Source organism: Pan troglodytes, chromosome X (genome assembly GCF_028858775.2).
Source record: "Pan troglodytes isolate AG18354 chromosome X, NHGRI_mPanTro3-v2.0_pri, whole genome shotgun sequence".
NCBI classification, from domain to species: domain Eukaryota; kingdom Metazoa; phylum Chordata; class Mammalia; order Primates; family Hominidae; genus Pan; species Pan troglodytes.
The window spans coordinates 36,938,339-36,950,995 of NC_072421.2; the positions used below are offsets into that span (position 1 = coordinate 36,938,339).

Consider the following 12,657-nt stretch of genomic DNA (forward strand, 5'->3'; position numbering starts at 1 on the left):
TATCTACGTATCTACTTGTGCTTATAGTCCTTGGTGGCTAAGCCTCACAATTTGATCTACAGAAAAACATGGTCTACAGAAAAACATGGCTGATGAGAAGAATTAAAATATTTAATATATATGCAAAATATACTCATTAAAAATAGAGATTAATACTATATTAGTTCATTTTTGCACTGCTATAAAGAAATACCCGAGACTTGGTAATTTATAAAGGAAAGAGGTTTAATTGACTCACAGTTCTTCATGGCTGGGGAGGCCTTAGGAAACTTACAATCATGGTGGAAAAAAAACAGGCATGTGTTACATGACGGCAGGGAAGAGAGATCAAGTGTGTAGGAGGAAATATCAAACACTTATAAAACCAGCAGATCTCGTTAAAATTCACTCACTCTCATCAGAACAGCATAGGATAAACCGCCCCATAATCCAATCAGTTCCCACAAGATTCCTCCCTTAACACCTGGGGATTACAATTTCAGATGAAATTTGGGTGGTGGGGACACAAAGCTAAACCATATCAAATACCTTCTCATTTAAATATTTGGAAATGTCTTTAGATTATTTCATGATAGGAGTAGGCAATCTCATTTTGTCTTTTAAAAGAAGATGTAAATTTTCTTACAGATTCTACAGAATTAAAAAAAAATTCTTAGGCAAGTTGATAACAAGACTCATCTCACCAAATGGTTCCTTGCTGGTGTGAGGAATCTCACAGCTTTTCAGATCCTGCATCCTGCATTCCTCATTTCTCTCTCTCTCTCTCCTCATTAGCTGCAAATCCTGGAATGATTTCTTCCCCTTATGGATAGCATGGCAACTTGTGCATAGCTTGATTTAAATATCTGTCACACTCATTGTAGCTAATATTTGTTAATCCCACAATATTTGTGAGATCTTTGCAGACATGATCTATTAGTAACTTGAGCAAATGAGACAGAAGAGGCTTTTGATGCTTGTCTGCTGAATGACTGGACCATAAATAAAATACCCAAATTTCTAAAACTTAGAGATAATACAGTAGAAATTAAGTACCAAAGATCTTTGGAATATCAAAAGACATTATTTCTGGGAGAAGTAATAAAAATAGAAATAGCCAAGACATTAGCAGGAGAAAAGACAGAGAATTGGGCAATCCAGAAGTTTGATAGTGAGTTTGAAATTCTAAAAATGCTGCCTTCTTGGAAAAAGTAGTGAATTTGAAGATCTTTATATATTTTATATATTTCTAACTCTGTCTGTGTAGTGATAGAAGAAAAATTTTAGCTGTATTAAGTTTAACAGAGTTTAATTGAGCAAATAATGATTCACGAAATCAGGCAGCCTCCAAAGCCAGAGTAGGCCCAGAAACCAGCGTAGCCACGTGGTGTAAGATTTATGGACAGCAAAAGGAAAGTGACATACAGAAAACAGAAGGGAGGTACAAAAACAGCCGATTGGTTACAGCTCTGAGTTTGCCTTATTTGAACATGGTTTGAACACTTGGCAACCTCTGATTGGCCAAACCTCAATGATTGGCACAAGAGTAGGCTTACAGTCTGTTTACAGTTCCATATAGCTTATGGTTCTCTATGTACAGAGAAACCTTTAGGCTGAACTTAAAATATGTAAGGAGGCAGTTTTAGGCTAAACTTTTTAATGCTATCTATCTATCTGCCTATCTATCTATCAACTATCTATTTATCTATCTATCATCTATCTACCTACCTATCTGAGAGAGAGAGAGAGAGGCAAAAGAGAGTGGAGATATGTTACGATATTGAAAAAGTCTTAAATACTATCATAAGGATTCCAACTTTTATCCTTTAGATAATGAGAGTTTTCAAAAGATTACCTGTACTTTATAACCCGCATTTGAACGCTAACTGTAGAATTATTTGTGGATGACTGATATGGATGGGTTGGGGGAAAACTGGAATTGAGAAGCAAAGCTCAGAAGATTTAAGCCAGTAACAGTGGAAAAGTCCATGACCACAGGTAGCAGAAAAGCTCACGGTATATACCTAGAATTTTCCCAAAAGCCTGAGAATCTGTTTCTTTAGCAAACATATTTAATGTTTCATGTGTCCAGACTACTTTTTCTTCAGACAACTATACTATGTTGCCTAAAAATATGTTTCTAAAGGCTTACCTGTATTCCTGATATTTTTAATACTCGAGATGAGTGTTTTGTTATATCCATCTTAAAATAGTCCGATGCTAAATATTATTGTGGTTGTGCTATTTGGAGAAGAAATTGAGCACCTTGGGCACACACTGGTCTGTGCATTACAACAAACTTACCATTATTTCCTAAGGAGAATTTTGGCACCATTCACAGGGAATTACTTAGTGGAGTGGCTTGCCCTTCACTCAAGCATAAATACTTGTTATGCTCCACAATTTGCACATGAGGGTGTGAACCCGACCTTTAACTTAACTTTCAGTTACGGCATATGGCGCCCTTGTAATTTAACAGGTGATACACAGTTGTGATTGAATCTGGGGACACATAATAGTTATCAATTATAAAGACTATACTGAGCACTTCATGTGTGTGATTCTTTAAGTTATCTCAGGACAACAAATATTCAACTAGTATTTATCTGGGCCATTGTCCAGCTACCAACACCTGTAACTCTTGGATATTTCCTCTGGCTGCCCTAGTGAGTTAATTTTTCCTCAACCTATGGATGACAGGAAGTGGTGGAAAAATATTACAGTTCCCATTCCCCTGAGCAGTATACCTTTGAGATGTGTGTTCTGCACTGGCTCTCAGAGTTCCCTAGCTGCCTTGAGCCTCATGTATCCACAGTAGTAACTTCCTTTATAATACACCATTCATTGGAGTCCTTCTAATCTTTGTCTCACTTTTGCTCTTCCCTACTGGCATTTCCTGAGGTCGCTTCCCAAATAACAGCTTCTGAGGAAACCCCAACTAAGACAGGAACCCTCTGAAATTGGCGTTATATCTGTTTTAAGGAGGATAAAATTGATTAATGGAGAGGCTTAACAACTTGTTCACGATCATGGAGCTATTAAGTGAAGGAAGTAAGATTAAAAACCCAACTCTGCAAAGCCAGGTTTCTGTGTACCTTTGCACATGGCTTCTCAGTAAGCAGGCAGAACAATTTCTCACTAACTGTTCACCTGGTTATATATAAAACTGAAAAGCTCAAATGGAGAGATAGTAAAGGATTACAGGAAAGACTTGCAATCTGTTTCTGTGAGTGGTCTGAAATCTACTTAACAGATTAAATAGAAGGAGCCAAAAGCCCAGTACTTGAAATCAACTACACCCTCCCCCAACCACATTAAGAATTGTGTTCAGTGAATTTCACTGTGTTGTGATGTCATTTACCCGTAACACCAGATTGCATAGAAATATTCTAAGGAGGTCATCATGATGTTGGTGGAGATGTTATCAAAGGCTTTCTTATTACATTGCAATCTTTTTTAAATGAAATCTTTTTAAGAATCAGCTGTTAGTATCAGGAAGAATGGTTGCCTCTTTTGAGCAATTGTCTGGTTTTTGTACTGTGGAGCCTGATTATGTCGCTACATTTTTCCTCAGTATATTAGTTTCTAAGAAAACATTTTGGCTTATTCCAAGTAAGTGACATGACCATACTGTGTCTCATCCGTGACTGCAGATGGTGTCCCTAATCTTGTTTCAACTTTCTAAAAAATTATTCTAATTCCTCTTTTTTGTGTTTTATATTTTTGTGACATACCCAACTTAGGAATAGAACTCTTCACACAAGGAGACATTCAACCTGTAACAGGAACAGGGTAATTTTTTGTTTTGAGACATGGTCTCACTTGGTCCCGTAGGCTAGAGTGCAGTGGCACGATCTCAGCTTACTACAGCCTCCACCTCCCGGGCTCAGAAGATTCTCCCACTCCACCCTTCCCAGTAGCTGGGACCACAGGCATGTGCCAGCATGCCCAGCTAATTTTTTGTATTTTTTATAGGGACGAAGTTTTGCCATGTTGCCTAGGCTGGTCTGGAACTCCTGACCTCTAGTGATCCACCTTCCTTGGCCTCCCAAATTTCTGGGCTTATGAGCCACCACGCCCAGCCCTCAGAGTGAATGTTGGAATTCACATGGTAGAATTAGTTATGAAAATCCCTGGAGGTCCTCTGAATCTCATCTAAAGTACATCCAGAGTTGAACAAATATTTATGTAATATATGTAGTAATCATTGCAAATAGCCAATCAGGATAAGCATGGTTTTATACTTAAGAAGAGAGACAAATTGGTGTAAGAAAATCTCCCAGAACCTAAAAATCCCTCCCAAATTCAGACATGCAACTTTTAAAATATTTGAATTAAGAAATAAATAGTATTGAGAAATTTGAGACTTTTTGGCAGGGAAGTTGGGGTATCAAATATATTAAGTTTTGTGTTTTTTTTTTTCTTTCTTTTTGAGACGGAGTCTCACTCTGTCGCCCAGACTGGAGTGCAGTGGTGTGATCTCAGCTCACTGCAAGCTCCGCCTCCTAGGTTCATGCCATTCTCCTGCCTCAGCCTCCCGAGTAGCTGGGACTACAGGCGCCCACCACCACACCCAGCTATTTTTTTTTTTTTTGTATTTTTAGTAGAGACGGGGTTTCACCGTGTTAGCCAGGATGGTCTCGATCTCCTGACCTCGTGATCCGCCCACCTCAGCCTCCCAAAGTGCTGGGATTACAGGCGTGAGCCGCCGTGCCTGGCCTATATTAAGTCTTTATAACTTAGTTTAATTGGGTTATTTGTCTTAGTTTATTTTGCTCATATTAACATATTGTTAATATTATTGTACTAATAAAAATATATTATTGTACTAATAAAGAGTAAATGTAGAATAATTATAACCATTTTTGAAGTGAGTAATCTGAGACTCTACTTGCTTACAATTATTTTATTTTTAGATGCTGATAAGATATCTTAACATTTGGAACTTGTTTTATCTGATTCTTGATTAACAACACTCCAAATTCAGTAAACAATATTTCAGAGCTTATAAAAATTCATATTCCCAGGTCCACATTCATTTATTCTGATTCATAGGGGCTAGGGTGAGGCCCTGCCATCACAAGCTATTCCAATGCAGGTTTTCAGAAGACTACACGTTTAGAAACACTGATCTATATACAATGATCTCAAAACATGTTTCCCTTTTATCGTATACCACTGTTAGTAAATATCTTTTGGCATTTCCTTCAATGTATATATATTTACATTTGAAAAATAACCAGTTAGCACTATCAACTCATATTTTTAATGTAAGTAGAGCTTATCTTTTTAATAGAGAATTAATAAACATATTTTGTATCTATTGGTTTGAACTTGTTAACATTGTTAACATTGGATAAATGTTGTTTATTTGTGCATATTTATATACAGGCCATCCTTCTGTATCCATAGGGGATAGATTTCAGAACCCCAAAGGATATCACAATCCACAAATCCCCATGTCCCTGATACAAAATGGCACAGTGTGTGCATGTAACCTACACATATACTCTCATATATTTTAATCATCTCTAGATTACTTAGAACACCTAATACAATGTAAATGCTATGTAAATAGTTGTCATAGTGTATGATGTAGGGAATAAAGACCAGGAAAAGAGTCTGTACATATTCAATGTAGATGAAACCATCCATTATCTTTTTGAAGATTTTCAATCTGCCTTTGGTTGAATCCATGGATATGGAACCCATGGATACAGAAGGCCAACTGTATTCATCAATACAATCTATTTTTAAACAGCAGGCTCAAATAGACTCTTAATATCTACTTGTTGAGTAGTTCACTCTTAATATCTGCTTGTTGAGTAGTTCAAATTAAAATTCCAAGATTTTTAAAATATAGAGATGTGGTCTTGCTATGTTGCCCAGACTGGCCTTGAACTCTTGGCCTCAAGCAATCTTCCTGCCTCAGACTCCCCAGTAGCTGGAATTTTAGGCACATGCCACTGTGTCCACCTGAAAGTTCCAAGAATTTATGAGTTTATTTTTTAAACATCATAGATAAAACCATTTATATTATTAAATATGTTCTTCAAAAATGCCATTTAAATCTCATTTTAAAATATACTTTGAAAGATATTCATCTTATAAGTTTCCTATTAGAGGATAATTTTTATTCTATTTCCATCTCCACCGCTGTTTTTCTTCTTGAATGTGACATTGAAGTGTAATATCTCTTTATTTTTTAATTAGGTGTGGAACATCCCAGGAATCTTGTCATTGACCATTGCTGGGATAGCTTCATCTATGAGAGTTCTGCCTTCAGATTTAGTTCTCCGAGTGAAATAAAAGGTACAGGATTTCTACCTTATATTCTATCATTCTGTTTGTTGTTGCATTTCAGAGATAATGAAATATATGTCTGTTGCCTTAGTAAATATTTAACACAAATTAAAAATATAATTTTAAATTTTGGAACAAATTTTAGTAAGTTGATAGAAAAACATGGATGGTAAAACATATATATATATATATATATATTACATTTGTATTATTTTTAATTCCTCAGGACATAAGTAAGATTTGCCAAGTATTTTAACTTTGAAATTTTCCATGGTTGAATAGCATACCACTTAACACATGGTTATATGAGTCAAGAAAGATTTCAGAAAATTATAAATAGTGTGTTAAAACTACTGGTACTAATAAAAAGTAGTATATTGATACTAATAAAAAGTAGTATCAGTAGTTTTAATACTAATAAAAAGTATCAGTAGTTTCAACTACTGTTTTACTGCGAATTTATTACAGGGTATAAATTTTTGTTGTTGTTTGGTTTTGTTTTGTTTTTGAGACTATTTTTGTTGTTGTTGTTGTTTAGTTTTGTTTTGAGACAGAGTCTCACTCTTGTCACCCAGGCTGGAGTGCAGTGGCACAATCTCGGCTCACTGCAACCTCTGCCTCCCAGGTTCGAGCAATTCTCCTGTCTCAGCCTCCCAAGTAGCTGGGACTACAGGCGCACACCATCCCGCATGGCTAATTTTTGTATTTTTAGTAGAGATTGGGTTTCACCATATTGGTCAGGCTAGTCTCGAACTCCTGACCTCAGGTGATCCACCTGCCTTGGCCTCCCAAAGTGCTGGGCTTACAGGGGTGAGCCACCACGCCCAGCCAATATCTATTTCTTCTATATATTAACCACCCCACCTGTGTATTGATGAATAGGAAAAATTCTAAGAACTAATGAAGTTTCTTAAAAATCTAACGCTAAAAAATTATGAATTTGCTTAACAATAACAATGTTTTAAAAATATAAAACATAATTGTTTTGGTAAATATGAATTATCTTAACACAATTAATACAAAAATACTGACTGAAATAAATAACCACTACTAACATTTCAGTAAGAATGGGTTAATTAATTTCTCTTAAATTTTCTGTAGCCATAGCCATTTATAAAGCATCCTAAATGTCATTAATTGAATTCATTTGCTACAACTTCAAGGGACAGGTGGATGTTATTATTATTCTCACTGAATTATGGAGAGTGCAATTCAGAAAAATTAACTTACACAGAATCAAAATAATTGCTTAATGGCATACTTGAATCTTTTTGTGTTTCAAAATTTTTCTTTCTATTTCTTTGCAATGCATTAAAAAGAGTATGAACAACAGTTCACAAAAGATAAAGTACAAATGGGCAAAAAATGGTTTAAAATATGTTCAATGTCACTAATAATCAGATACTGATTTTTAAAAATGACCATCTAGATTTTTTCCCTTTTTTTAAGTTTGTTTTTGTCTTTTAATGGAACTACAAATGCTAATGTTTCTATAGTGAAACTGGAATAATCAAACAATACTTGTGGGAATACAAATTACTACATAGTTTTTGGAAAGCACTCTTTGTAATGTATAAAAAGAAACTTTGCAACTGTCATTCTTTTGACCTAGTAATGCCAATTCTGTTGGTTGCAATGTAAAGTAGTACAACTGCTATGGAGATCAGTTTGGAGGTTCCTCAGAAAACTAAAACTAGACCTAGCACATGATCCAGCAATCCCACTGCTAGGTATATAACCTTAAGAAAGGAAATCAGTACATTGAAGAGATATCTGTACTTCCATGTTTATTGCAGCACTATTCACAATAGCCCAGATTTGGAAGTAACCTAAGTGTCCATCAACAGATGAATGGATGAAGTAAATATGGTACATATATACAGTGTAGTAGTATTCAGCCATAAAAGAGAGAGAGAGAGATACTGCCATTTGCAACAATGTGGATAGAACTGTAGGTCATTATGTTAAGTGAAAGACAGACTTCTCATGTTCTCACTTATTTGTGGGATCTAAAAATAAAACAATTGAACTCATGGAGATGGAGAGTAGAATGATGGTTACCAGAGATTGGGAAGAGTAATGGGTGGCGGTGGGGCCATGAGGGGAAGAGGGGAGGGTTAATGGGTACCAAAAAATAGAAAGAATGAATAAGTTCTGGTATTTCATAACACAACAAAGTGACTATAGTAAAAAATAATTTAATTGTACATTTAAAAATAACTGAAAGGGTATAATTGGACTATTTGTAACACAAAGCGTAAATGCTTGAGGTGATGGATATCTCATTTACCCTGATGTGATTATCACACATTCTATGCCTGTATCAAAATATCCCATATACCCTATGAATATATATACCTACCAGATACCCACAAAAATTAAAAATTGAAACAAAGATATATTCAAAGTATGGTTAATGTATGAATAAATATACTCGATATTGCATTTTTTATAATAGCAAAAAATTGAAAACTGCCTTCATGTCAAATAATATTGTTATATTTGTGGCAACTATTTATACGTCTGCTTATACTTAATTTTACTGATTCATTAAATACGTGAGCCATTTTCTGTTTTTAACATTTCTTCCATTGATTCTACACTATCAATGTCATTCCACATTTTGAAATCAATTGAAAATTCACCTACATTTTCTTTTTCTTCTCCTTTGTTTTTAATGAGGAAATGGTTACAGGTAGGTAGGCAACTTTTACTCCTTCAATTTATCTATATTGTGCTTTTTTGCTGTGTAATGAAAACCTAATTTGATTGCCCCTCACTTAATTAGCCACTTTTCCATTTTTTCTTGAATAATAATAATTATTTTGTTGCTATTTATGTTTGCAATGTGACTTATCTGATATTCAGATCATATATATACTTTTCCCTGCATCTGTATTTCAGATCTAATGCCAGTGCCATACAGTTTAAACCCCATGGTTTTGTTTTCTTATTTTATTTCTTTCTCTCTGGTGTCTTTAAATGATTTATTTTCTCTTACCTACTTATTCTTCTAGTAAAAATTATAATAAATTTTTATCAAGTCCCCCCCAAATCCCAATAATTATTTAATGGCAATTACATTTGGGGACAACTACATCTTTATAGTATTGAAACTTCTTTTTCAGGGCCATTCATTTCCTCACTATTTTGAAACACAGTATTTATGACTGCCGATAAAATCTATATTTACAAAACAAAAATATAAACCTTCTAATAACTACTTTTATTTTAAATACTACAATTAGTAGTTATATATAATGCAATTTTTATGCAACAAAGAGACCAACATTTGTGTTCCATTTTAAGGATTTTAGCTTGAAAAATAGAAATTAAATGTAGTTTATTAATTATAATTTTTATTTTTCTTATTGTCATAAAATATTTTTTCAAATTTAAACCAGTTTCTTGGTGAATTTCTTATTGTCTTCTCTAGTTTCTGCCATGACTTGCTTTCTAAGATAAACAATGCACACTGGCCTATGTAGTGTTTTTGACAGTTCATGATGTGCTCCCTGCTGCTCTATATAATAAGATCTCCAAAGGGGCTTGTTTATTTTATAGAAACTTTTTGTTTGCTCTGATATTTTACATGCTATAATACTAGTTGTAGGAGTTTTTCTGCTTATTTGAGGAACATAAAACATTAAGACTACAACAGAAATGGGAGTTTGGCTTCTTATATCACTATTGGCATAAGACATTGGGGCACTATTGGTATTATAAAAATTACCTCTAGGGACACTATCATGTAACAGAAAAAGCATTTATACCCTTAAAACTAAGTGTTCCTACATTAACATAGAACATTTTCTTGGTGAATATTTGAGAACTGAAAAGATTACCTTATCCTTGACCAGTGTTTACCTAAGTATTTTGTAAAAACAAGAACACAAAGAAACAGAAACGACTAAGTTATATACACCTACTATGTAGCTACAAAAATAGAATTAAAAACAAATAAAAACCTTAAGTTCTATGCTTAAATGAATTTGAGAAATACTTGGCTAAACAAAGTTTCTTTATGGCAGGGTTTCCTAGGCCTTTTTTTTTTCTCTCTCTCTCTCTAATGCTATGTGTATTTTTAGGTAGAGGAAGTGATATGTATTTCAAAATGTATTTGGCCAAGAAATATACTTTTGTAAATGTTATTTTCTCATAAACTGATTCAGCACGGAAGTTCTAAACTTGCACCTTCTAATTTGCCATATGATGTGTCAATGCATTCTATTCAATTTTATTCAATATTAGGCAGTAAGGGAGACTGAGTGACAACTGTTACGACTAACATATGTTCCTCAAGTATGAATGCTACTGCTTCATTTCATAATAGCAGCCATTCTATTCATCATCCCAGTCAATCTGACTTTACAAAAATTTTAGTCTCTGTATTACAAAAGGACATGGATAAAAATAATTTCTGTAATTATTTCTCATATTACTTTCTTTCAGAAATTTTACAATTCCTTGTGCTTATAAAGTTGTTTAGTAAAATTAGATCTAGATGTAGTTATATGTTGACCTAGATTGGAGCTCTAGCCACTGACACTATATTTTTCCCATTGGAAAAAGGGTTCACAGCCCTTTTATTCCTTTAAGCAAATATATATTTCTAGAAATTATTTCCTTGGAATGAGCTTCATACTATACTATAGATAGTGAAGTACTTCATTTTGTTTTTAGAAAGTTCACTGTTCTTTTCGTTATCATTCAAAACTGGTGACAAGGACTAGACAGGAAGAAGAAAAGGGTCTTTCTGTCAGTGAAGAATCTTAACCTGCCAGGTTTTCACTTTGAAATGTTATCTTGTCTACAGATTTAATTAGGTCAAATAACCAAGAACGACACAAGAGTGTAGGTGAATTGTGATTTCAAAGGACATCCTTCTACAAAGCTAATAAAGTTATAGGACTTGCAGTATTCTTTTTTCTCTTTTAATAGGAAATAATAAAATGTTACTGAAACAAGATTAAACTTGTGGAAATACATTAGCTGTAACATCGTACTGGGTCATCTGACTAACATTTAAAAAAAGTTGGAGGTTTAGCATTATTACATCTCTAGTGTTACATACTGTAGCACTAGAGAATAAAGTACTACTTTACAAATCTACACATAGATGTAAAATTAGACCTAGAATGTTAGGAAGGCAGCCAAGGTATGGGGATTGAGCATTATGGTCAAATAATCTGTGTTCTTCTTTTGACTGTAACATGGATAAGCTGTATTAGCTTGGGCTAGTTTCTATCCTGTAAGAACCCTATTTTGGACATTATTTAAAAATCAGTTTTACCTAGTAAGACTTTTTGATAAACATACACAATTGTGTATGTGAAGACATTTCTAAACACTAAAACTATGTACAAATATATGTTATTGGGATTATTATAGATGAAAATAGGTTAACTTCAAAATGGACTTCTACTTTTCCTCAATTTTATAGGAAACAAGATCTTTCACCTGCTGTTACATGCCAGGAAATACATTACTGGAAAAGAAAGAAATAGTTATTTTTCTTATGAAATCCATTTTTTTCTAGATGAAATAATTCCTAAACAAATGGTTTTAATTTTATAAACTAAAATTACTAATTGATTAAATAATTTTGGTATCTTGGTGAATACCAGTTTTCTAGAAAATAACTTCTTATGGGACAGTTGATATCTATATCTACAGTTACATCTATATCTAGATTTAAATAGATATAAAAAATTATCCAGCCTTATTCCTTTTGACATTCCTAATCCTTCATATATTTTACTTTTCCTCAACATTTCTGTTAGAAAAGACTCTCCATATTTCAGTTATTCGTATGTTACGTTCGCAATTTTTGGCATACCTTTGTATCACCTATATAATAATTTAAAGGCATTCTAATGGAAAACGGTGTCATTTACCATGAACAATAGCAATATACAATGTGCCAGGAGCTATTTTAATCACTTTACAAATATTAATTGATTTAGTCCTTACAACACTATAAGATAAATTCCATTAATATTCCTATGTTAGAGATGAATATGCTGAGATATATAGGAGTTATGCCCAAGAACTCACAGACAGTACATGCTGGAATTTAGGTTTGAATTTGGGGCTTGGACTCTTACCCTCTACACAGTACTTCTATAAAACACCAATAAATAACTTTAAAAATGTAAACATATAGATCCCAGTATCACTCGAAAGTATCTTAAACATCACTGTTACGGAATAGTTTTCCTGGGAAGAAGACTCTGAAAGGAGGGTAGTGGGTAGGAAGTGTATTAGGGAGTGCTCTGAGGATCAACACAACTGAGGGAAGAGGATGAAGCAGGATTGAGTAGGGGGAGAAGGTGGGGACAAAGGTGTCAGCTCACACAATGGCTAGCACTGAAG

The 12,657-nt window shown here is 34.0% G+C and overlaps 1 protein-coding gene across 1 annotated transcript in view; it reads left to right on the forward strand.

Annotated features, from left to right (window-relative positions):
* Positions 1 to 12,657, forward strand: part of CFAP47 (cilia and flagella associated protein 47) — a 463,486-nt gene that overhangs the window by 392,665 nt on the left and 58,164 nt on the right. Inside the window, exon 57 of the mRNA XM_054677051.2 lies at positions 6,193 to 6,291. Within this exon, the coding sequence (XP_054533026.1) occupies positions 6,193 to 6,291 (99 nt within the window). The remainder of the gene's footprint in view (positions 1 to 6,192; positions 6,292 to 12,657) is intronic.